The following is a 23,186-nucleotide window of genomic DNA, read 5'->3' on the forward strand; positions in this document are numbered from 1 at the left end:
GTCTGGTGTAAAACTAACACAGCATTTCATAAAAAGAACATCATACCACCAGTGAAACACGGTGGCGGTAGTGTGATGGTCTGGGGCTGCTTTGCTTCTTCAGGAACTGAACGACTTGCTGTAATTGATGGAACCATGAATTCTGCTCTTTGCCAGAAAATCCTAAAGGAGAATGCCTGGCCATTGAAGCTCAAGTGCTTCAAGGGTTATGATCCAAAACACACCAACAAGTTTACCTCTGAATGCCTCAAAAAATAAATAAAATGAAGGTTTTGGAGTTTACTATATAAGCCAAGCTGCTTTAACATGACCTTAAACAGGCTGTTGATGTTCAAGAGTGGGCTAAAATTCTTCCACAGCGATGTGACAGATTCATCCCCAGTTATCACAAAAGCTTGATTGCAGTTTGTTCAGGCCTGGGTGACACAACCAGTTATTAGGCTTAGGGGACAATTACTTTTTCACACAATAGGTTTGAAAACCTATTTTTAAATAATGAATAAAATCACAATTTAAGAACTGCAATTTGTAATTCCTGCAGCTTTTTGATTTCTATCAATTATCGTACCACGCAAAGTCAAGGAACAAAACCAGCTGTGTGGAACTTTTTTGGCTTGTGCCACTAAATAAGTCATTGTTTACTTATGATCCATTACTTTGACTAGCTTTAGATTAAGTGTGCGCTTTCAACACATTTTGGGGACATTTGGGGAAATTCCAAGGATTTAATGTATTTATTCTAGATCTAAAGGGAAAAAAAAATGTTTCCACATTTGAAAATCTCATAAATCAATTTTCTGAGCACCAAATTCTAGTGTCAGTTCAACAAGAATGATTGTCTGCCCCACAAAATTAAAAGTTAATAAAATTCCAATATTTGTCTTTAGCTTACAGAAGGAAAAAAAACATTTTTAATCTTGAATTTAAATAAAATATGTGGTACAGCCATTACAAGAAATCATCAAATCATCACCATCTGTAGACAAACTAAATTGGATTAATGTCTCTATCACGTAAGCTTTATTCGTACATGTGAACAAATTGTTAATTTAAAGAGCAAGCGAGAAGTTAACAAGAAGAATGTGACCTATTTCATGGTAAGGGAGAGGCCACCCACTCACCTGGTGCCTTTTCACCTAAAATCTCCTCATGCCCGCAGCAGGAAGCATATCCCCGATACACTCCAGAACATCCCTTGACTCATTTCACTGATGTCCCACCGAAGGCAAACAAACAAACCAAATCAGGCTTTAGAAGACTAGATAATGTTGAGATCCTCATGTTTTCCCTTTAAGCTCCATCACGAGTGCTGTTATGTAACATAAACAATAAGGCAACTGAAGAAAAGGGTGTTTTTCCAAAGTCCACCTTTGTTGTTGCTGTAAATGAGTGCAGGAGGCCTGCATTTAGCAGAGAACGCGGATACTCTGTTAAAAATCTTTACCAAAGAGGAAGTAAATTCACACCTGTGCACTGGAGGAAAAGTAACTGTCAACACACTCGACTTGCCCAAACACGCATGGCAGGCCTTTTATGTCGATGCTGCTGCAGATGTACTTGGTTATGCAACTACGATTACAATAGCTGTCCCACTGCCTATCAGTCATTTTAGCCATCAGATGGTTCCCTGCTTGTGTGTTTTTCCAGACCCATGGGCATCAGTAGGGAATGAGTCATCACTATCCCACTGAGCTAAACTGTGTTTGTTGAGAAACCATGCTAAAGGTGTGTTTGGATATGAAACGGCACGCTATTGTTGCCCAGCACTCTATTCCCTTTCCCGTGTCGCTTTTTTTTGTTTCGCTGACTCTCCATCTATTCCACCTCTTGACCTCAAAACCAATAGATGTGTCTGCAGTAGTACTGATGTGTCTCAGCGGGTGTAATTGGTGTGTGCGTGTTTGTGTGTGGCTCTGGGGTTAAAGAGGAGGGGGCTCGGTGGTGAGTCACAGCTTGTTTACAGTGTAGTGTTTGAGCTGTGGTAGTTGTTCACATTTCAGACGTAGTCGAAAATGGGTTTTGATCCAAGATTTAGTTCAATGATTGACAGCATACAAACAGTAGCCCTTACTATGTGTCCTAATATGGGGGATTCCACCATTCGACTTGTTCTGCCATTGCCAAACACTACACAAACATCATGTTTGGTCTTGTTCCCGGCATACTGTGCTGTATCTTTGCACACTTTGTCCAAATACTTTACAACTCAGGGCATCAGGCACAGCTTGCCAAACACTGGCAGAGCGTGATGCTTGTTCAACAAATGGAACACTGATAGAAACATTTCCCTCGCACGTCAAGCTCGCTGCTCTGTTCTCCAGGAGGCCAACTTCAGCCTGACTCAAATTTAAATGAGAAAAGTCTTCACTATGAAATTTCAACAGCCCTTCAAAGCAAACAGCTATTCAGACAGCTCTCTCAGACTGGAACTTCAAAAAGTGGGATGATGACGCTGAGAGACTGCTGTCACTGCTGACACCAGATGACAGAAACGCTCTCAGGACACTTATCGCGGTCTGATATGTTGCTCCTTGTTCTTCGCTTTTTGTGCTCTGCATTGTCAAATATGAATGTTCAACTTTAGCCCGGCTTACTGCAGCTTTTCTCATTCAGAGAAGAGGCTTTTGAAACTGTTAATCTGCGCTTGGCAGCAAAATATCATCGCAGTTGTTTGTTGCCAGAGGAGCTGTGCTGAACTTGAATTAAAGTTTTAACCAACCCACAAGAGGCCAGAGCAATAAGTAAAATATGAACCGTGCAATATCTGAATTGATAAGTTTAGAAAAGGCAAAGGTTTAAGTGTTGTTCTCTCTCCAAGACAGTCCTCGCTGACAGAATGGCCACCTCCTCTAATCACAAAGCATCGGTACCATTAAAAATGCAGGTAGCTCAGCTTGGCCTTGACACAGTGCGCTACATCACCTTCACCCCACTGCCACAGCGCCTGTGAGCGATGCTAAATATAGACCGAGCTTTATGGTGCTGATTATGTCATAAAGTGTGAGTGTGCTAAATTTATGACACAGCAGTTTTTATTGAGGGGCAATGAGGCTTACTGGAAGCAAGAGGAAGGTGGGGGAAGTGAATGTAAGAAAACAGAAGTGGAAAAAGGTGGAAATATAATAAAATTGTTGGAGAGAAAAATAAAAGGGAGGGATTGGGGGAGCTGAGGGGAGGGGCACAAACAGAGGAAAACTGTGATAGAGAGAGAGATGAGAAGAGCTGAGAGGATAGTTTTATTATGAGATTGAAGATGAGGTCAGCGTTTGTGTCCCACTGCCAACGCATGAGCAGAAATCAAAAGTATATAAATCCTCCTGATAAGGAGGGCCTGCACTGTCCCGTATACACAACAGCAGACGACCAGATACACTCACGAACACACACACCCGCACACACATGGCTAAATGCAAATGCAGCTTTTCCACTAATCTCTTAAATCGAGCCTGCACCGTTCTTGATGAAGACTTAATGAAAAATGAAAACAGCGTGAACTTTTGGTGACTCCTGGTTGTCCCAACATGTGATTTCTCTCTCTCGGCTTATGATTTCAAGAGTGCCTAATGTGCTTTATTCAGGTTTTCTCAGAAATCTTTGAAATTTTGTTATATAAATGGATTAAAAAAAAACCCAAAACAACTGTCCAAACTGTTATTTTCTAAGAATTTGACAAAAAATACAATTTCACAACATAGACAATCTTATATAACTCATTAATATGTAAGTTTTATACTTAATCTTATCTCATTTAAAGGGCTAATCGTGAGTTTTAGATCAGGGAACTTTAAGGAAGTACTGTGTTGTATTTATTCACAGTTTGGAAGAGTGACTCCTGGATTACCTTGACACTGAAAAAGTCTTTAAAACGGAATAATTCTTAAGCAAGTACTGGAGTTCAAGTTCAGAGTTTTTTTGTGTTTTTTGAAAAAGTGTATATTACATCTGTGCATTGAGATTTCACTACACTTTGACTAACAGAAAAAACCCACATGCAATGTTAACTGCAGCGATGGCAGGATTGAGGATCATAACTGACCTCCATAAGCTAATTGTCAGTCACTGCTATAGAAGTGCATCTCATCCCTGTTGTTTCCTAAACCGTTCTTTCCTTCTACTTACTTGTCCTCTCGCAAACCCCCTAACATTATACTGTATAAAATAATTACAGTTTAATAGTTTAATATAAGAGCAATATATTGTCATTAATCACGAAAAGTAATGTATTACACATTACTTGTTACTTTTCTTAAAAGTAATGCTGAACGTTACCTAATTAGTAAGTTGTTACAAGACTTGTTACTTTCTCATTACTCCGTAAAGTGACCTGAAAAGCACTGTCTCATGACTACCAGGTAATTATATAAACCTATAGACTACTGTCCCGCACACTAACACAATTCCCTATCCTAATGAGGACACACACAAGATCTCTCCTTCAGTTTTTAGGTTTGAGCACAAAGCTGACAAAGCAATCTTGGCTAGCTTAGCATTAGCATGCTGGTTGTGCAAAGGTAAGCAAAGAGATTAATTTGTGTTAGCAGCATGATACAATTGCTCCATCCTGGATGCAGTTTCCACTTTACCTTCATGCTGTCCTTTTGTGCAATAAAAATAAAAGTAACGTCCACAGTCCTCAAAAGCTGTCTTGCTGGACCAACTTTTACTCCTGCAGCACCTGAACTAAAATCAGCTAAGTATGTCTGTGAAGGTTCTCAGTCATCCAGGTCATCGTAGTCAAAGGAGCTTGCAAAGAAAAGCGTCTGGACTTCTTTAAGTTACTTGAAGACGTTTCACCTCTCATCCGAGAGGCTTCTTCAGTTCTAAGGTCAAAAGGTGGAGAGTCCCAGATATAACCCTAGTGGGAGTGTCCCCCCACAGAGGGACAAAAGGACCCCCTGATGATCCTCTAATCGCCTGAGCCAAGGTGTGGAACTGGGTGTGGGTCCCAATCAGCCAGAGTTTCGGGTGATTTCATTGTGAAACCTGGCCCCACCTTATCATGCGAATTCCTGAGGTCAGAAAAATCAGCTAACTGTAGCGCAAGTGCGCAGGAAGGAGAAAAGAGCATGTTTGTTTGATTTTTTTTTCTTTCTATCCACCTGGTGTGCAGATAACTCAAGAATATACCATTATAACACAAGTTACAACATAATTGTAACTGTAATGTGATTACTTAATTTTGCACAATAATGCATTACTTTGTAATGCTTAACACTGTATATGACTTCATTTCTCATAAGAGCAGCTCTGATTTGCTCTGTGGGATTAGTGTTTAGTAATTTCCTTACATCCTGTTCCAGAAGCTGATCAGGTGATATTGTTAATAAGTCCATGTACTCAGTATGTTTTAAACACCAACCTTACCCAGAATCACCTGGCCCAGTCTATTCCCTTTTCTGTTTACTGTCCAAAACTCATTCATGCAAGAGAAAGAGAGAGAGTATATTAGACCAAAGTAGGAAGGAAGGAAGGAAAAAGCAAAAAGGATGAGGGCCGAAGAAATCCTGAGCGATGAGGGAAGTCAAGAAGAACAGTGATATTTATCTACGCTGATGCATCCCTGTGAGACAGGATTCACTATCCATTAACTCACAGCAAAGCACATTTCAAAAGGTTTCTTTTGAAATGTTCTCGGACCCAGAAAAAAGCCTCATTTGACAGTTAGTAAGCTCTTCTTGTTAATATTTTGTCAGAGTCAGCTAGATCATAGTGTACCTTTGTACACTATGTCTCATGGGTCAGTTGGCCGTGACGTTTTGTTCTCCACAGAGGGAGGCGGTCTATCATAAATCTACCTTTTCTGTTCTCCTTTAGCAAGTGACAAGGCCCTGCGGGCTAAAGTCCTCTTCCACGAATGCTGATGCATTGTATCTGAGTCAGAGAAGGAGATCAGGGAGGAAGCATGATGCTAGTGTTAATTCCTTTGCAAGATCCTGTCAAGCAACTGTAGGGGTGATCACGAGTACAGCTGCATGTAAGGTGTTGAATCACACATGCTGGCAGACTTCAGAGGTAGAAATGGCCCCATTGTAGGCCCACATACTGGCTGTTGACACTGACTTCTCAGATAAGTGGTATTTTCTTTTTAAAGTGTAAATGTGCTATTGCTGCACTTTGCACTTGAGACTCTGGCTCCTCACGTAGCGTTACCTAAGAAGAGCCCTTGCTGTACACTCGGTTACTTTTTGATGACGCTGATGGTTAATGAATTGTGAGTCGTATTCAGAGATTCAACTGATTTACTTGTGACCTTTTCACTGGCACACAAACTCACTCTGGATTCCAGCCAGATCTCCCAGCTGGGGGATGTGACCTGTGAAAACTGGATGGAAACCCTCAAGCTGCTGCATTTTCAATTAAATTTATTAGTTTACAGTTTTTTAACAATGCCCTCCACAAAATAACAAAATGACATGATTTATTGCAGGGCTGCTGGCCCTGTATTAATTGCAACTAGGTGTACTTAATGAACTACTGAACTTTGTCCTCTGTTCACCAGCTTGAGTCGCATTTACCGTGAATCGCATTACTGTCGAAATATAGGTTTTAGCCACTACTGGGAATAAGAAGGAATTAAGAGTAACAACCCACAAGGCCCAATTATATTTGATACAAAGAATTACACAGAGAGCACTGGGAGCCAAAATCCCATTCCAAGTTGTTGGCTTGTCATGCATACTGTACCAATACCAGGGGAAAAATACCTCATTACAAACTTCTGATGGTACTCTTTTGAATAGTTTAGAATGTTCACAAATGTTTGCCGTCTGTGTGACGGCAAAAATTTAAAACCACACCAGTCGGTTGAATGCTGCACTTGGTGAGGTATGATGATGAAGTGAGGTAAATAGATTGGTACTTATATATAGCACTTTTCTACTTTAATTGAGCACTCAAAGTGCTTTCCTGCAACAAGCCTCATTCACCCATACATTCACAGAACTTTTTTTATTAACATTCACAACCTCACAGTGTCTTGGATACATCAGACGCAACTTAGGGTTCAGTATCTTGCCCAAGGAAACTTCAAAATGCAGATTAGAGGACCTCGGGGATCGAACTCAGAAGGTCTGAGTTCGATCCTCTACCACCTGAGCAGCCCCCACCACATATGACACCTGCTTAGCACAGGTATGAAGATAGTTGCTGTCAGTTTGGCCTGCTGCCTGCTTTGGCTTGCTCACCTGGAAAAATCTGAAGAAGTCAACTTTTTTTTGACTGTTTCAGTTTACCTACATCAAAGGATGCGTCATATCATTTACAACCTTGATACTTTTACATTATTACCAGTCACGCCAATGACTAATAATATCTCCCCCAATTTAAAAATATTTAATTAACATATAAATAAAGGAAGTCTCCCAGGGCCCCGGAAAGCACTTCTAAGCTACCACTGTTTAGCATAAACTTAGCAATGGAAAACTGCTAATCCTTTCCTTTTCTTTTGTTCCACGGCCAAGTGCTCTGGCAAGCGAAGAATGTGGTTGGCGCTGCAAACTTGGAGTTGCTTTTCTCGCATGATCTCTCATCTTTGCTCACAGTGAATGCATATATATGCTCTAAAATGGCACAGTGCATTTGTTTCCATTGTTACTGCAATATCATACAGGCAGGCTTTTTTCTTTGCCAAGCCCCAAGAAAAGATAAATAAACAGAGTGGAGGCACTTCATACCTTGGCTAGAGTTTCCTGTATCTGCTGTGGGAATTTTGCTTTGTGGAGATTCAGCCAGATCTATCAATAACAAACTAGAGGCAGGTGAGGCAGAGAAAGTAAGGCAGATTGTTTGTGGTGTTAAGAGGTATTCTGATAATCTCTGAAGTTTGAACAGACATTGAAGGCATTCAAGGTACACAGGAAGAGATACCTGTTTTATGACTGCTTCACATGTAGTGACAGGTTAGTTTGAGGATGTTTTTACCTGATATTTTGAACAAAGAGCGTTTGAAGACAGGGTTAAACAATAAGAGTAACTGACACAAACAAATATTTTGAATTATGTTAATGCTAATGACTGTCTTGAGATTCACATTCACGTTACTACTTCTCTTCCTCTTTTCTTGACCCACTGGAAAAAAACTCGCTTGTTTCATTGTGAGGGAATTTGGGAATTACTGTTGTTCTAATCTACCCTGAGAACCCCGCTAATCCCATCTTCCCCCTTGCTGTCCCAGAGCTAAAGCCAGAAATGCTGTGCCACAGATACTCAGCAGCTCCCCGAGACTGAGGCAAAACATTTGCTTCTCCCAGTAACATGCTCATCTCAGCTGGAAATGATTTTTGTGCTGTACTGTGGCCTTAGTACCCAAATACAAGCTGCTCCTGTTGTGCATTGTGTGCATTTTGCTGTAATTTGTGTCTCAATTTTGGCCTAAATCTGTTAGTACACCCTGTGTAGTACACTATGTGCGTAATGTATAGATTTCGACTGGATATTTGTTGTCCTATGAGAAAACATCCTAGTTTATACTGCAAGAGAAAGTAGCTTCAACTATCTTTTTGTAGGTGAGTCAGATCTTTATTCTAGCTTTAAATAAATAACCTCCTGAGACCCAAGTTCTCGTTTGGGAAACATTTTTAATTTATCCTAGCTATTTGGGATTAGTTGGGCCTGATGAATATAAAAACAAGTCTTCATCAAGAAGTTGAGCAGGAAGTTGTTATTTTGCTGTGTTTTTTTTAAAAAAACAAACAAACCTGTATGTCCTCAGATGGGTTCACTGGTTTTTTTTTTAAGTATAACACATAAAAGTTAATGTTGCTTAACAAAGTATGAAATTATTGAACAGAATGAAGTATAAGGTGCAGAAAAGCCAACATGGGACAATGAACCATGAAGCAGCATTTTTAAATTCAGCCAGACATGTTGCCGCCTTGTTTTTTAATCAATTTTAATTTAAATGCTGAGGATTTTTTTTAAATGCGTAGTTATCAATATATAATATATAAAGAAATGTGGGGAAAAACTTCCAAAAAATGGGAAAAGATAGCATTATATTATCTTTAAAAAGGGCCGTGGGCTGAGGCATAGTAAATGACCATGAATATTAATGTATTGCTAAGAAGACAGGGTTCAGAGACCTTGTCACCGCAGTCCTTGAGATTTCAAGATGAAAGCATTCAAGCAAGTCCATTGAAAATTAGAATGAGCCCAGATGAAAGCTCAAAAGCAGCTTAGGGTCAATATCCAAATCCTAAAATTCCAAATTTACTCCTTATCCACTTCCTTCTTTAACAGTGGTATTATTCTCTGTCTTGTTTTTAATTTCGGGTCTCCAGAACTCTCCTTTTTTTTCTGGCTAGGGCTCGATTTACAGTTGGATATATTGCACACATTTGGTGATTTTATTCCACGTGGACTGTCTGAATCATAGTTTAGGCATAGCCTGTTCACTACTTGGATCAGATTTCCTACCATCTCTCATTAATTTTAAGACCTGTTTGCCATCTAAGAACAGTTTGGGGAGGTTGGGGGACCTATAATTGGATATTTTTATGTAAGACCATCTTGGTTTATCGTTTTGTGTTTCAAACATATTTTTCTTTGTCTTCACGTTGCTGTTCAATTTAAGCCAGGTCGATTTAGACTTACATACTGAGAGGAGCTGGTGAAGGATGTGAACGGATAAGCAGGACAAGGCCACAAAAGGGTTACCAGGAGAGAGAGCTGAGCCGTGGGCTGGTTGTTGACAGCACCAAAAAACACTGTTGTTATCTGCTGTGCAAAAGCCTCTTGACTTGGAGCTTTATCATACAGTTTCATGGCAAAGTCTACTGTATGGGGCTTAAGGGCATACCTTTAGGCAGTTTTATATTAATTTATTACTGGCCAAAGCCATCTTTCTCCTTGCTGACAGGAAGCAGGAAGCTTTAAAAATTGCTCAGATTGAGTTTTCACAGAGCTATGTAGCTGATGTCTCCTGGTATAAACATGGAAAATATTACTTCCTGAGTTGATGAGGTGAAAGGACAGATCTTGTTGGAGAGTGCTTACATAATGTAACCACTGTTTTCTTATTGGTCACAGCACAAAACAAGGTCAAAGGAGCAGGGAAAGGACTGGGAATATGGAAACGGCATACATATATTTGTATGTGTGCGTGTGATATGCACTCCCTGCGGACATGAATTTTCATAACCCCAGAAGGAGGCTCAGATAGAGGCCATTCAATAAAAAAGCATGCATGATAAACATGTATGGTCCAATCTAATAAATAGCACTCGTTCGATTTAGACTTGCATACCGAGGGTAATACTGCACATAATTACATATGATGAAATGCACAAAACCACACATTCAGTCACTGACAACTCAGGTGTATCACATTTCCTTTCTAATATGAAGTTAAATGTGTACATCCTTTCATACATCAACAAGTCTCTAACTGGTTTCACAATGGTAAGTTTAAGTTTATTAAAACCACAGAGCTATGTTCCTGTTTATGTAAATTACTAAGAATTGTCACATTTGGGGAAATATATACATTCTCTGACTATATAAGATGACTGATATTGACTTCATGTCTGTAGCTACAGTAGTTAGCCTAGCAAAAACACAAAGACAGAAAATGCTAACCTGATTATGTCAAAATACAAAAATAACACAACCTCAGAGACACAAACTCATATTTTTCCCTGAAGTTTTTTGGTTTTAATTTGCATATAAACAGACTGACAGTAATAATTCATTAATTTATGGGGCATTACTTGGAATGCTAACTTATTAGCTTGATTTGTTAAGATATTCAATCATATACAGTTTACAGGCTCCACTCTAAAAGGTTTCCAGTACAATTTATCTGCCTGAATCTAACCTCATTTTAAGAAGACACTGATTCATGGGTGTGCATACTTACTATTTTACTGAGGTTCAGTGTGAAGTGAAGTTCAGTAGCCATTTATCTGGGTCACCTGAAACAAGTCGACACTGGCAGTGAAGTATTTGTGTCACAGCTTAACAACACACTGTAAAGCACAAAGCTGTTAGTCCTCCTGGTGTGCATGAGAGGGATGTTTTTTTAAAAGAGAAACTGTTTTTCTTGCTACTTACTCCTTGTAGTCTTTTTTGGTTTTGTTTTGCTAGCCACTGTTCAGAACAGCAAAACAGCACCTAACGTGACTCTCTCACATTTTTCTACAAATATAAAAAACATATAATTTTTCCTCTTTCTGACGTTCTGGTACATAGATTTGATTAACTTTTGTTATGGAAAAAAGTTGTTTTCACATATTTCACACCTTTTTTTATACGTTTTGCTAAGCTAGGCTGTTTGGCTGCTGGCGTTAGCTGAATTAACAAACAGATAAGGAAATCTTATCCATCCATTCTTATGTAAACCTCAGCCAGAAGCAAACACACATTTTTATAAAATGCTTGATTGTTCCTTTAAGACAGTGACTATGACTAAATGTCATTGGAACAGTATGTGACCAGAGAAAACAGCTCATTATGAACTCTCCTTCTAACATTGGGTAACAGCTAAAATCAAGACCTGAACTATCCACATACGGGAAACTTTTTACACCGAGTTGCAAAATTCACCTCAAATATGCTCACATGCAACGTCACTCACACACTGTATTTCTTCATGCACTCCTATGCGGCTGTAATGTTGGGTGAGTGGAGCAGTGACCACTGATAGAGGCCTTGATAATGGCTCCAGTCACTGAACCTGTCTGCTCTGCATGCCAAGGGCAACATTTCCCTTACATAAGAGCTTTTCTAGGTCACTGGCACATATATCAGTGTGATTTGGCTTCCTCAAGAAATATTTGCACCTTGACTTTAGTTTACACTGTCACATATGTGATATACTGTATTTCTCTCCCAGACCTCCTCTCACTTTCATATGTGTGTGTGACAGAGCTCTTAAATTATTTCTGTTTCTGATATGTGTTCTGGCAGTGTTGCTGGCCACTCGCTAAGTAGTGTTTGAGAAGAGGATGTTTGTGGTGAAATTGTCCTCTGGAGCATGTGTCACTGTGCAGCTGTCACAAGAGAGAAGATTACTGCTAAGACTGAGCCTGACTCACTCACTTTATCCAGTGCAAAGCAAATCCGAGTCTCAGTTATTTGATTCATGAATGGATCAAACCCAGTACAGTTTAATCCATCAAATTTAAAAAAGTCACTCACAATTTTTTTAAACACATAATTTGAGGCATAATTTAACTAGTAATTTGGTTAAACTGCCTTGACCGGTAAATGTGTCATACTGCAAAACTATCCAGGTTTTTTCCTGCTATAACCAGCGTATCAATAAAGTTATATTAGTCTTGGATATTATTCTGTTTGAAACTTTATTGGCTAATGAAAGAACACGACTTCTCTAAATCTTCAGGTTAGGAAGTGGAAAATGCTGGGTCGCCATCATGGTGACGGTACAGGCAAGCAGAAGGAAGCAGAGCCTGACCTCCACCTGTGTGGCTGCTCATCCTGGGGGATTCACGCCTCACCCCTCTTGGCCAGCCCCGTCATGCTGGAGTGTTCTATCTGCAGCGGGCCCTACATCAGCTACGCCCTAGAGGACACCTGGCAGCCACGCCAGCGTACACAGGCAAGTTTATTCTACAGCTACTCCGATTATTGCATCAAATGCTAACTTGTTGAGATAAACAGTGGATCCAAGAGTGATGGGAATTCCAGGTGTATTAAGCAGGAAAATTAAGGAAATCTCCAAAGAAATCATTACCAAAACTGTTGTTATATAATATCTATAATACCTGTATGTGGAAATAAAACATTTCCATTGTTTTCCCTGGGTTATGTACAAAATCTATATATTATATGTGAAAAGACTGATTAAATAAATGCACCACCAGGCAGTAGGAGTTACTGCTACAGTGCTCCCATAAAGTAGGTAATGGAAGTCTTTGTGGTATTTTGCAGGATTTCTAAAGGTCTGTGTCAAATCCTCCCCAAACATTAATTTCAGCTCATTTTCTTTTTTCTGTGGTGCAGTGTGTTTTCAGTGAATGTTGACATGATTTTAGAAGATAATGCTCTACATGAAGATCTGTTTTCCACGGCACCTACAGTTTTATTATGGATCGTTTGACTCCTACTCTCTGTAGTGCAAAATGCAAATGCTAGTTGCATTGCTGAGCACTATAGCCTCCCTTTTGTATTCAGAGTAGAGTTCACCTTTGTAGCAGCATTAAGGACCTTTACTAGATAAGTGCTTACCAGTTTTTATTACCTCTTCGCCATTCTTCATCTTTATGTAATGAAAGTGTCATTCACCTGCTTCAAAATGTTGCTACTGAGGTAAATGTATAACAAATTAACATGGTTTAATATTTGCCTCTCTCCCCTTGGATAATAGGGCATGCCACATTCCTACTGCCCAAAATTATTCAGTGAACTCAAGTTCTTATCGCCCAGCTTAATAAATAATTAACAGTTTACTGGTTTTACCTAGCTATGGTAGCGGTAAGCTGTTAAGTTTAAGAAAAGAAGACAAGATTTTTTTTTCTGTTGGTATAAATGAAGTTCTGTGAGTAACTCTATTTTTTATATCTTTTTTTTACTTCAGTGTTTTTGCGGATACATATATAATGAACCCAGACCAGAGTTCCTCAGTCCTTTGATGGTAAAAGTCGAAATGCTTCTTTTCTTTTTTCGCTGTTAAATTTGCCTCATCCGATGATTCACTGTCAAGTTACACAGACCGCTACCGCCCCTTGATCCCAACACAGAAAAAAATACAATTAAATAAATTCTTCAACCTTGTTCTTTCTGCTTCAACAAGCCACGCTTGTCTTCTTTTGGAAAATATGATGAAATATTAATGAACAGAAACCCCAGATTCACCATCGCTATGGATACAACTCCATCAGACCTTCGCTGAATCAATAAACAACCTGAAGAAAAGGAAAGTTAGTCAGGAGGGGGGGAACGGGGAAGGCAGAAAGACAGATGCAAGTGTAAATCCAAGGAGAAATGAGAAAGGAGCATGAATGGTGAAGCGATTGTAGACTGTAGAATAAGATATTGACAGTATGAGGGGATATGAACAGTGAGTCATATATTTGTTTACAGTATTCGTGTCTGAGAGGAACGATGGAAAGATGCAGCAACTGTCAGCTATATAAAGACTTAGAGGTAAAATGACTGATGTGACAGGCAGACTGCTCAAAGCTTTGCCTCTGAATGAGTGAACAAACTGATGGGATTGGAATAACTTTTGTGCAGACACACAGGCACACGCATACGCATCCTTATCCCTCGGCTTGTTTCGATCTTGAAAAAACACTCATGGGAGACTACTAAGTTTTCCGTGCTGCAATGTGGAACAACAAAGTAGGCTAAGATTGTGTTTACCAGGAGCCACTTTGAAAAGTTGATGACAGACGGCAACATCATTGAAAACTAATATCTGTCAAGGCAGTGCACTTTGATGGGAATGCCCTGAGATGCAAATGCTGCCGGTCCTGTGACAGCTGCCAGTTATGTTGTATGTGGAAAAAGAAAAAGTGGGACAAGCTTAAGTAGCTACTATTGGGACTTGTGTGTTTACACACAAGTATGTGTGAGTCATTTCTGCCTGTCACATGCAAAGAAATGTTTTGACAAAGTAAAAGACATCCAACTTCAGATGCGGATATGTTGACTCCATTACATTTATTTATGCTTCCCAGACAAAGGTTTTGCATTAAAAATACATTTTTCCTTTTATACTTATCAATCTAGTCTTTCTACTCTGTTGCCTGGTCTAGTCAGGGCCCATTTTTCATGTTTGGGATATAGATGAGATTTAAGCAAATTTATTAAAGAGTCATTTCCACATTCAAGTTGTTAGCTATTTTTGTTTTAAGCAACAGATTCACAGAAATCCAAATAAATAATAGAGAAAATTCTATGAAAGCTTACTTATAAAGAGCCATGCACACAGGAAGAGACTAGAAGTGGTGTGATGACCAAAGACCATCAAAACTCAATGAAACTGAAAGACCTGGGTAATTGAACAGGTTAAATAATCATTTAGATGAAGAAATGGTCAGATATTGAGGTAAACACAACTCAGCTTTGAGTCAAAAATTAAAGTGGCTTTCAACAGAAGCAAAGGATACATGTGATTGATAAATTATAGGTTGGGAAGCATATTAGACATTTATTAACTAAGCCCCGTAGCTATATAATGCATAATCCATTATATAAACACTGCATTTTGCTTCACACCTAGTCGTAGGTCAGTTAGTGCATACTTTACTCCCATTGGTACCCTTTGAGAGTATGAGAACTGTGTACCCATCCACAGTGATTACTTTTGCCTAGTCATTCTAGCCCCTTCCTGTGTGCATTGCTCTTTTAGAAGCAAATGCAACCTCCAGTTTGTAAGTTGACTAGCTCATCTTACCTCAACAATAAAATGCTATTTAGATACCAAAGTATCATTAACAATTACATTCTATATATTAATATGTAGCATAGTATATCAGCTTCAGAGGCACTTTTTTCTCCCTGCAGTCTTCCTGCAGCAACTCTTGTATCCTGTAAATGTCTTTGGCCCAACTGAACGAGATGAGTTTCATTTTGGCATTCTGTCTGACTGAAGAACAATGATGCTGTTATACTGTCATTTAAAGCAAGCGATCCAACCACTTTTTAGAACAGGAAACCAAGAGAATCAGTGAAGTCTCACACTGGGAATCCAGCCTTAATAAGACATGTCGAGGGGAGCTAGCTGGAATGAAAGCCTAAATCAGTGTGGGAGAAAACCAGCGTGCTTTAAAATGCCAGCAGTCAAAAAGGTCACACCTCATATAGTCACCATTTATATAGTTAAGAATATCAACTTAGACTGATGATTTCAAAACAGCTTAGCTTTATTTTATTGCATCCCCCCCCCCCCCCCCCTTTATATTTTATTCTAGCAAATTAAGCGAAAAAGCATTAACTAAAGGGAAGGAACGGATTTTGACCTTTTAATCAACTAGCAATGAATCAAATTTGTCTTGATATGGATTATTTCACTGTAGTTAGATGTTATTTTGTTGTACTTGGGTGTTATTCTACTGTACATAGATATTATTTTACAGTATATAGCTGTTCCTTTAGTGTATTTAGATATATGCCATAAAATGGATTTTAGAACACCAACTAAAATAACAAGAACAATCTTACTTTTATATTTGTTTCTCTTGAGTATTTGACTTGCTTTTTCTAAGTGGTGCCATATTTTCCCCCCAGGCTATGGACCTGTACTACCACAATGAGTCAGACCCAGACAGCTACTGTTGCCCTGGTGACAACAGTAAGTAACCAGCAACTAAGCCTGTTGTTTTGTATTCTTCCATTTCCTCCCTCCTCCTTCTTTCCCTCTGCTTTCCTACTGTGACTCCACATCACAAACTCGTATTCCTCTGTTATTTCTTTCCACCATCCCACTCCAGCAGTCCCAGCTCATTTCTCTTTATTGTCGCCAGTGACGTTTATTTTTTTCTGTAAGTCCAAAGTAATCTTCATTTTGCTCTACCTGTTTGTTGTTGCGTCTTAGTCCAAACCTAATGAGGTTGTGACTTCACCTTACCTCACCACTTTGCCCTCTGATCCACCCTCTAAACTCCTGGGATAATAACTGTTGTTCAGAAACCAAGATTACTTATTTGTTTTCTGGGAACTTGCAAAGCAGTAGTTACAGAGGCAATCCTCAGGACTGATCATTATGCACACAATGCAGTGACCTTTTCTGTTTACAACCTCTCGGGCGCTTGTTGCTTACATGTGTACAGTTGGGTGAAAGTCTACCTTGGTTTATGGCCAAAATGACAGTAAGTGACTATACTTTAATTTTCCATCATGCTTCACAGTTGTGGCACAAATCAAGCTCCAGTACAAAGTGCATAGGCTGTATGCGTGACATGTTTTGGCACACACTGCCTATCTTCGTTCAGTGGCTGTCAATTAACACAATAGCCAAATCATAGGCTCCACCGAGTATGTCCGTGTGTGTCTGTGTGTGTGCGTGCGTGCCCACGAACCACTTTCCTCCCTCTTTGCAAATTCAGTTTATTAATTCTAAGTAATAAATATCAGATGAAAGGCAACATTTAGCATTTCCTGTTTTGCGCTGGAATTGTACAGAATCTTTAGGAGCTATTTGTTTCCAATTAAATTATTTGCTTGTACTATCATTAACTGTGTAGAAAGTGCAATTTTAAGTAATACGTAAATGTCACTTAGTGCTATAAGGAACCATAAGAAGAACCATATTGCATTTAAATACCAGTGTTATATGACTGTTACTATATTGTTGTTTATTATTACTGCAGAAATAAGCTTTTAATGGCTAAGGTTGAGCTCATTTTAACAATTCTATACGTACTTTTTTGTATGTCTCGTCTAACATTCACAAAAACACACTGATGAATGCATCAGGGGCAGCTCAAGGCTCAGTTTCTTTGGGCTGTATCCTTGCTTGACTTTAACTTGTTGGAGCAGCTAAGATTTGAACCAGTGACCTTCCAGTGATTAGACGACAATCAAAGTGCGTCATTTGCTAAAAGCTTATCATATAAACTTTATCTCTACAGAAATGTTCTTATTCATAAGCATTTGTAGTGTGAAATATTTAGAACAAATATTTTTGTTCTAAGAAGTAAAGGTGCAGTACAATGGCGTGTACTACTCCCTACACAAATCTAACTTTTGTCATCCGAGGACCTGTTAGAGGTCTGTTTCTTCTTGTCCAATTGCTCATTGATGCAGCTTATCTTTCTGCTGTGGTTTGAGGCAGTTGGACTGCTCTGTGAAGGGAGAAGTACACACTCTGGTATTGAGATTTTAAGTTGCTTTGCATTGGAGTAACCAACAACTTTGGAGTTTTAGAAAAATGACTAGCCATTTTGAAAGTGTTCTCAAATGTGTGGAGGCTGATGAACCAGACACTTAACTAGAGTTTTTCAGTTATGCTCACATAGTTTAAAAAAGGGTTTTCAAATGATCAGTTAACAATTAATATGATAAATTTGCATTTGATAACAGTGGTGTGATAGTTGCTTATCAAGACCTGTACAAAACCTCGTAAAATTCAGTGCTTTTATAGCTAAAAAAAAAAAAAATATTTTCCTTTACAATAGAAAGGTATTTCATAGTCGGCAAAACATTTTAAATCTGAAGTTTAAGTGCCTGTTTGAGCTTAAGCACAGTCCTGAAGTAAACTTGCATTCTGTACTACTGCAGCAACTGTGCTGCAGATCTGCAAGTAAGAAATGTGACAAGAACTGTATTCTGATGCTTTGTTTTGGGTTTTTTTTTTGGCTGGCAGTAGTGTGCCTGTTAATAATGGGAGTTTTCAGCGGATGGATAGAAATCCAAGCAATTAGCGGAGATGGTGACAAGCTGTTCCTGTGGCCTCCGCTGTCATGCTGCTACATCCTGTCGATCCACATTGAGCAATTAGTGGCTTTTGGAGTACTTAGAAGTTGAGGACCGTCACATATGAGTCGTTTACAGTGATGCACCGATGTGTGTGACACATGAAGCGGTGCAGAGAGACAAAGACTGAGGGATTGATCCAGTAATAATAATAATTATAGGGAGCAGGGATCTGACTGGCTAATTTTTACAGAGGAAACATTGCCTGTGTTATTTTTTTACTCCTTTCAATAAGGGCAGTCTTATGTAACCAACGCTACTTGCAAAAGAAACCCTTACTGGAAACACAAGTATGCTAGTGCTATAAATCAGCATGTACACATTGACTTATGGTGCTTTTCCCTGTGGCAGCAGGTTTATATAACATGTTAATTGCTAAGCCTGGATTTGAGTGTGTGGATGCGGGGGTGCGTGTTCTCAAAATTTCCTTTTGTTCTGATGTACAATATTATCAAAAGGTCTGTTTTAAAGCTGTTATTTACTCTTTTTTCCCTGCGTGTATGACGCATCACTTACCTGTGTCAACCTGCCTTTCAGCGCTTAACAGACAAACATGCTGCTCACGCCTACACACAGGCACGCACACATTTGCAAATACAACACAAATATATGCATATAATTCATAACCCATAATGACACTGCAAATCCAAAGTGATATCACAGTACTGAGAAGAAAGTCTGAACACATTAATTTGTATTACACCTTAAAAATTAATAATAAGACCTTTAATAGAGATCTATCAGCTAAGCTACTAATCACAGATAAAAATAAAAATGTAACAGTGATGTAACAGTTTTCTAGTAAAACGCTATGCCATCTCTGACACTATCATGAGTGTCTTCCTGGAGTTACATAAACATTTCAAGGAAATGGGAATTTTTGGTGATTGAGTAACATGCCATTTTACTTCAAGGAAGTGATTAGGAAACTTCAGGGCCAAACATATACGCCTCAAATGCCACAGGTGACCCAGCGGGCCATCTCACTGACAGTCCTCCATGTCCAAAATAAAAGCCTAGCTGTCCTCTGTGAACAGCCGAGGACTTTATATAACAGTGTCATTTGGTTCCTCATCGCCAAGGCTCATTCGCATTCATCACCAGATCAGCTTTACTCACAAGCACCCTCACCATCCTCGACACACAAAGAGTGGACATTAGGACATGGACGGATGAGAGGCTCAAAGAGATGAGCGTATTTAATAGATGGATGCCAGATGCCGGAAACAGGATGAAAATGGGCACATGTCGGTCTTTGTGTATGTGTGGCTATGCTAAAGGTGGGTGGGATGAGGCAGCAGGATTGTGTTTCCATGTATACTACAACTCTAATATCCTGCATCAAGTCAACCCCATCCTGTCCTTTCATGGCTCACAGGGTCTCTGTGTGAGTCAGTTATTTCTTTGGCATTGATAGCAGTGCCACTCACGGGTTACATAACATACTAGTGTCTCACACACATAGGCAGCAAACACACAGCGTGAGTATTGTGGGAGCCTCCTCTTGTTCGGGCCTGAGCTTGGAGCAGCCTGCGAATCCTGAGGCGAAAGCAGGCCAGATAGGAATAACACTGAGAGAACCTTTTGTTACAGCCGCTCCCTCGCTCCAATTTCTTCCTCTCTTCTGATCTTCGCTCAACACTTTGCTCTCATTTCATTCGACTCTTGGCTATGACCAAACAAGTGCAGAGCGAAGATCAATGCTTACACCCTGACGAAGGTAAGGCAGCGTCTTCTTCTTCGTCTTCATCGTCATCTTTTTAAATCTTCTCCCTCAGTGCAGAAATGGCTATATTTTCAGCCATTCCTCTGAGGGCAAAATGCAAGTCATTCTGCTAAAGACTAATTTTTCAAGTTCAGCACTACAGTAGCTCTCTCTTGGTATGTCATTTTCCTGTCATCTTGCTATTTTTGAAGGAAGAAATATTAGATGCTTCAACTTGTGTGGCATTTCTGAATTTTCCAAATGTTGATAAAAGATGTCAGTTTCAATCCCACGCGGAGTGTTGCTGAAGTGTCACGCAGAATCATAGATTAAATGCCCGTTGAAGGATGCCACTACCCCACGGCACCTTGCACTGCCTCAATAATAAATATCTTTCACTCAGTTCTTGGTGGTGCAGTGAGGACGGGCATGTGGAGCAAATTTAGGATGTGCTTCCAAGTACTCTTGTGCCCTTTCTCCCTTTTTTTTAGAAAGTGTGCTCTGTGGGTCTCTCTCCAGGCTTGTGGGTGCATGTGTTTGCGTGCGTGTCCTTTCAGACTCCCTGCAGGTTTGTTTTGCCCTCCGGCTCAGCGTTATGTGTATGTGTGAGTGTGTGAATCAGGTGGCTGTGGTGGGCAGATTAATAATAGATTTTGCCCTGACTTAAGGGAGAAAAAGAGACAGCAGTAAAAAGTTGAGGCTGTATTTAAAAAACTGCAGAGTCACCCATGGAAACAACCTGACTCTGCAACAATTCTCATCTTTGAGTGTGAGACTAGAAAGTTTGATTCAGAACACCAAGACTGGCAGGGTAGTTTTATAAGTGCCCGTGAGCAAAACTACAGTGTGCAGATTCCTATTAGCCAACATATCAATCAGACTGTGGGGGAAATAAATATTTGATCCCCTGCTGAATTTGAGTTTGCTCAGTCTTTAATTTTTATGGAAGTTTAATTTTAATGGAGAGAGAAAGAACGTTAACTAAAAATCCAGATATAAAAAAAAATTACATAAAAGTTATACACTGCTTTGCAAACTGCACGGGAGGAGCTTGTTAATGATCTGAAGGCAGATGGGACCACAGTCGCCAAGAACACGAGTGGTAACACGCTACGATGTAATAGATTGAAATCTTGCAGCGCCTGCACGATCCTGCTGCTGAAAAAGCTTATGTACAGACCCTTAAGTTTGCAACTGAACGTCTAAATGATTCAGAGAGGCAAGGAAGAAAGTGTGGTCAGATGAAACCAAAATGGAGCTCTTTGGCATCAACTCGACCTGCTATGTCAGAAATGCTGAGCATGTCCCAAAGAACACCTCCACAGAACATCTCCACAGTCAAGCATGGAGGTGGAGACATTATGCTTTGGGCTGTTTTTCTGCTAAGGGTACAGGACGACTTCTTGGCACTGAGGGTCCATGCACCATCATATCTTGGCAGAGAACCTCCTTCCCTTAGAGAGAACGCTGAAGGTGGATTTTCCAACATGACAATTGAAACTGAAAGGTTTTATAGAGTTTCTGTAAAGAGGAGTGGTCCAAAATCCCCCCTAGTAACGTGTGCAAACCTGGTGAACAACCACAAGAAACATCTTACAGCTGCGCTTGCCAACAAGTGTTTCTCCAACAAGTACAGAGTTGTCATGTCATAACTTGCAAAGCAATTTATAACTTTTATGTAATCTGTTTTTAACCGACTATATAAATGTTGATGCTTGCACCTGATCAAAAAAGAGAAAAGGGCTTCTCAGAATAGACCAAGGCTAAATAATTTCATGAAAAGCAGACATATTCAAAAGCTCCAAGGTTCAGCTCATTAATCGATAAGAACTCGGCATTGCTCCTGTTGCTCCTGACACAGGTGTGCCAAGGCACTGTTAATAAATACCCACAAAAAATTAAGATAAAAATAACATAAACTGCATTGCACAACTTTTTTTTTTTTGAAAAAGGCGCAGTTTACGTCAGAGTTCGTGCAGAACTGCAATAAATGATCACTGCCTTGTCATTTGTATCCTCACCTCCCCTGCTTCCTTTCACTTATCACTGAGATGCCTTATCTCACTCACTCCCAAAGACTCCCAAAGAAAAAGAAATATGGGAAAATTCATGAAAGACACTACTGTAAGAAAATATCAGGTAGATAAAAGTACTCAGGATAATGAGAAAGCATTTCATCAATAGACAGGTTAATTAAAGGCCCAAACACTGGCAACAGCCAACTTGCCAACTCTGTGAATTTCTGCATCTTTTTTAATTCTGAGCCCAGCGTGTGAATGACCTCAGGTGGCTGGTGGGAAAACACTGGATATGAAAATGAACTTTTTTTAAAGGGGGAAAATGTTATTATTCTTCTACACTTAGCCTTTAACTATAACCCAGCTTCGTAATGCTGTCACAGGGAAGTACAATCCCAAGTATACAATACAGATGGATGATGAGGATTAGCTCATACTTAATATTAGCCTTACCTTTAAATCCATATCAATGTAAGGTGAAATAAACATGTGCATTTTTTTGTGTGGACACTTTTATTCATCCATTCATCCTTTTCCACTTATCATCAGGATCACGGGGTATTTTTAAATTAAACTTCAAAGTTTAAACGCTTAACTCAAAACTCGAGCAAACTCAAGGGGAGCATTTGAAGGCAGTAAAACCCCCGCCCTCGAGAAAAGTCATGCAACCATGCAACGGAACACAAAACTTGGAGAGTGGAAGGAAATAGAGGCGGGACGTCTCCGCCCTTTTAAAGAAAGAAGGAAAAAAAAATGCTGGATGAAGGTCTTCAAGAAAAGGAATGCGGCGTAGTTCGATTACCTCCCTGCCGAGGAGCCAAACCTTTGTTCTAGTAGTGATTGGGATATAGAAGCATCCACATGAAAGACAAAACGACATCTCTGACGTGTAAGTACGCTCAGTATCCTTTTGAAAACACCGGCAATCGTTTTACAAAGGAAGAAGGGGAAAAAAAATCGCTGTTGTATTTGGATCGTACACTTGTAGGAAACTACAAATCCGCAGTGGGTTTTTTTTATACACTTACGGCGCAGGTATGCGTAATAGTTAACTAACGCAAAGTAAGCGCTTCTAACACAGTTTG

General features: G+C 39.6%; 1 protein-coding gene and 1 long non-coding RNA gene across 4 annotated transcripts in view; one reads left to right on the top strand and one right to left on the bottom strand.

Moving 5' to 3' along the window:
- The window catches only part of LOC146501516 (uncharacterized), a 28,624-nt gene extending 16,298 nt beyond the window's left edge, over nt 1-12,326 (bottom strand). Inside the window, exon 1 of the long non-coding RNA XR_014869355.1 lies at nt 1,122-12,326. This is a non-coding gene — a long non-coding RNA (uncharacterized LOC146501516). The remainder of the gene's footprint in view (nt 1-1,121) is intronic.
- Nucleotides 1-23,186, top strand: part of sgk1 (serum/glucocorticoid regulated kinase 1) — a 34,567-nt gene that overhangs the window by 5,257 nt on the left and 6,124 nt on the right. The window contains exons 3-4 of one of the 3 annotated variants that reach the window (XM_085132890.1): nt 12,341-12,556; nt 16,192-16,255. In XM_085132890.1, coding sequence (XP_084989016.1) covers nt 12,341-12,556; nt 16,192-16,255 — 280 coding nt within the window. Of the gene's footprint in view, nt 1-12,340; nt 12,557-16,191; nt 16,256-19,934; nt 20,099-22,840; nt 22,991-23,186 lie in introns of those variants that run through there. The other 2 variants (XM_085132893.1, XM_085132894.1) reach the window with 2 other exon arrangements.

Source organism: Neolamprologus multifasciatus, chromosome 15 (assembly GCF_963576455.1).
Source record: "Neolamprologus multifasciatus chromosome 15, fNeoMul1.2, whole genome shotgun sequence".
NCBI lineage: Eukaryota > Metazoa > Chordata > Actinopteri > Cichliformes > Cichlidae > Neolamprologus > Neolamprologus multifasciatus.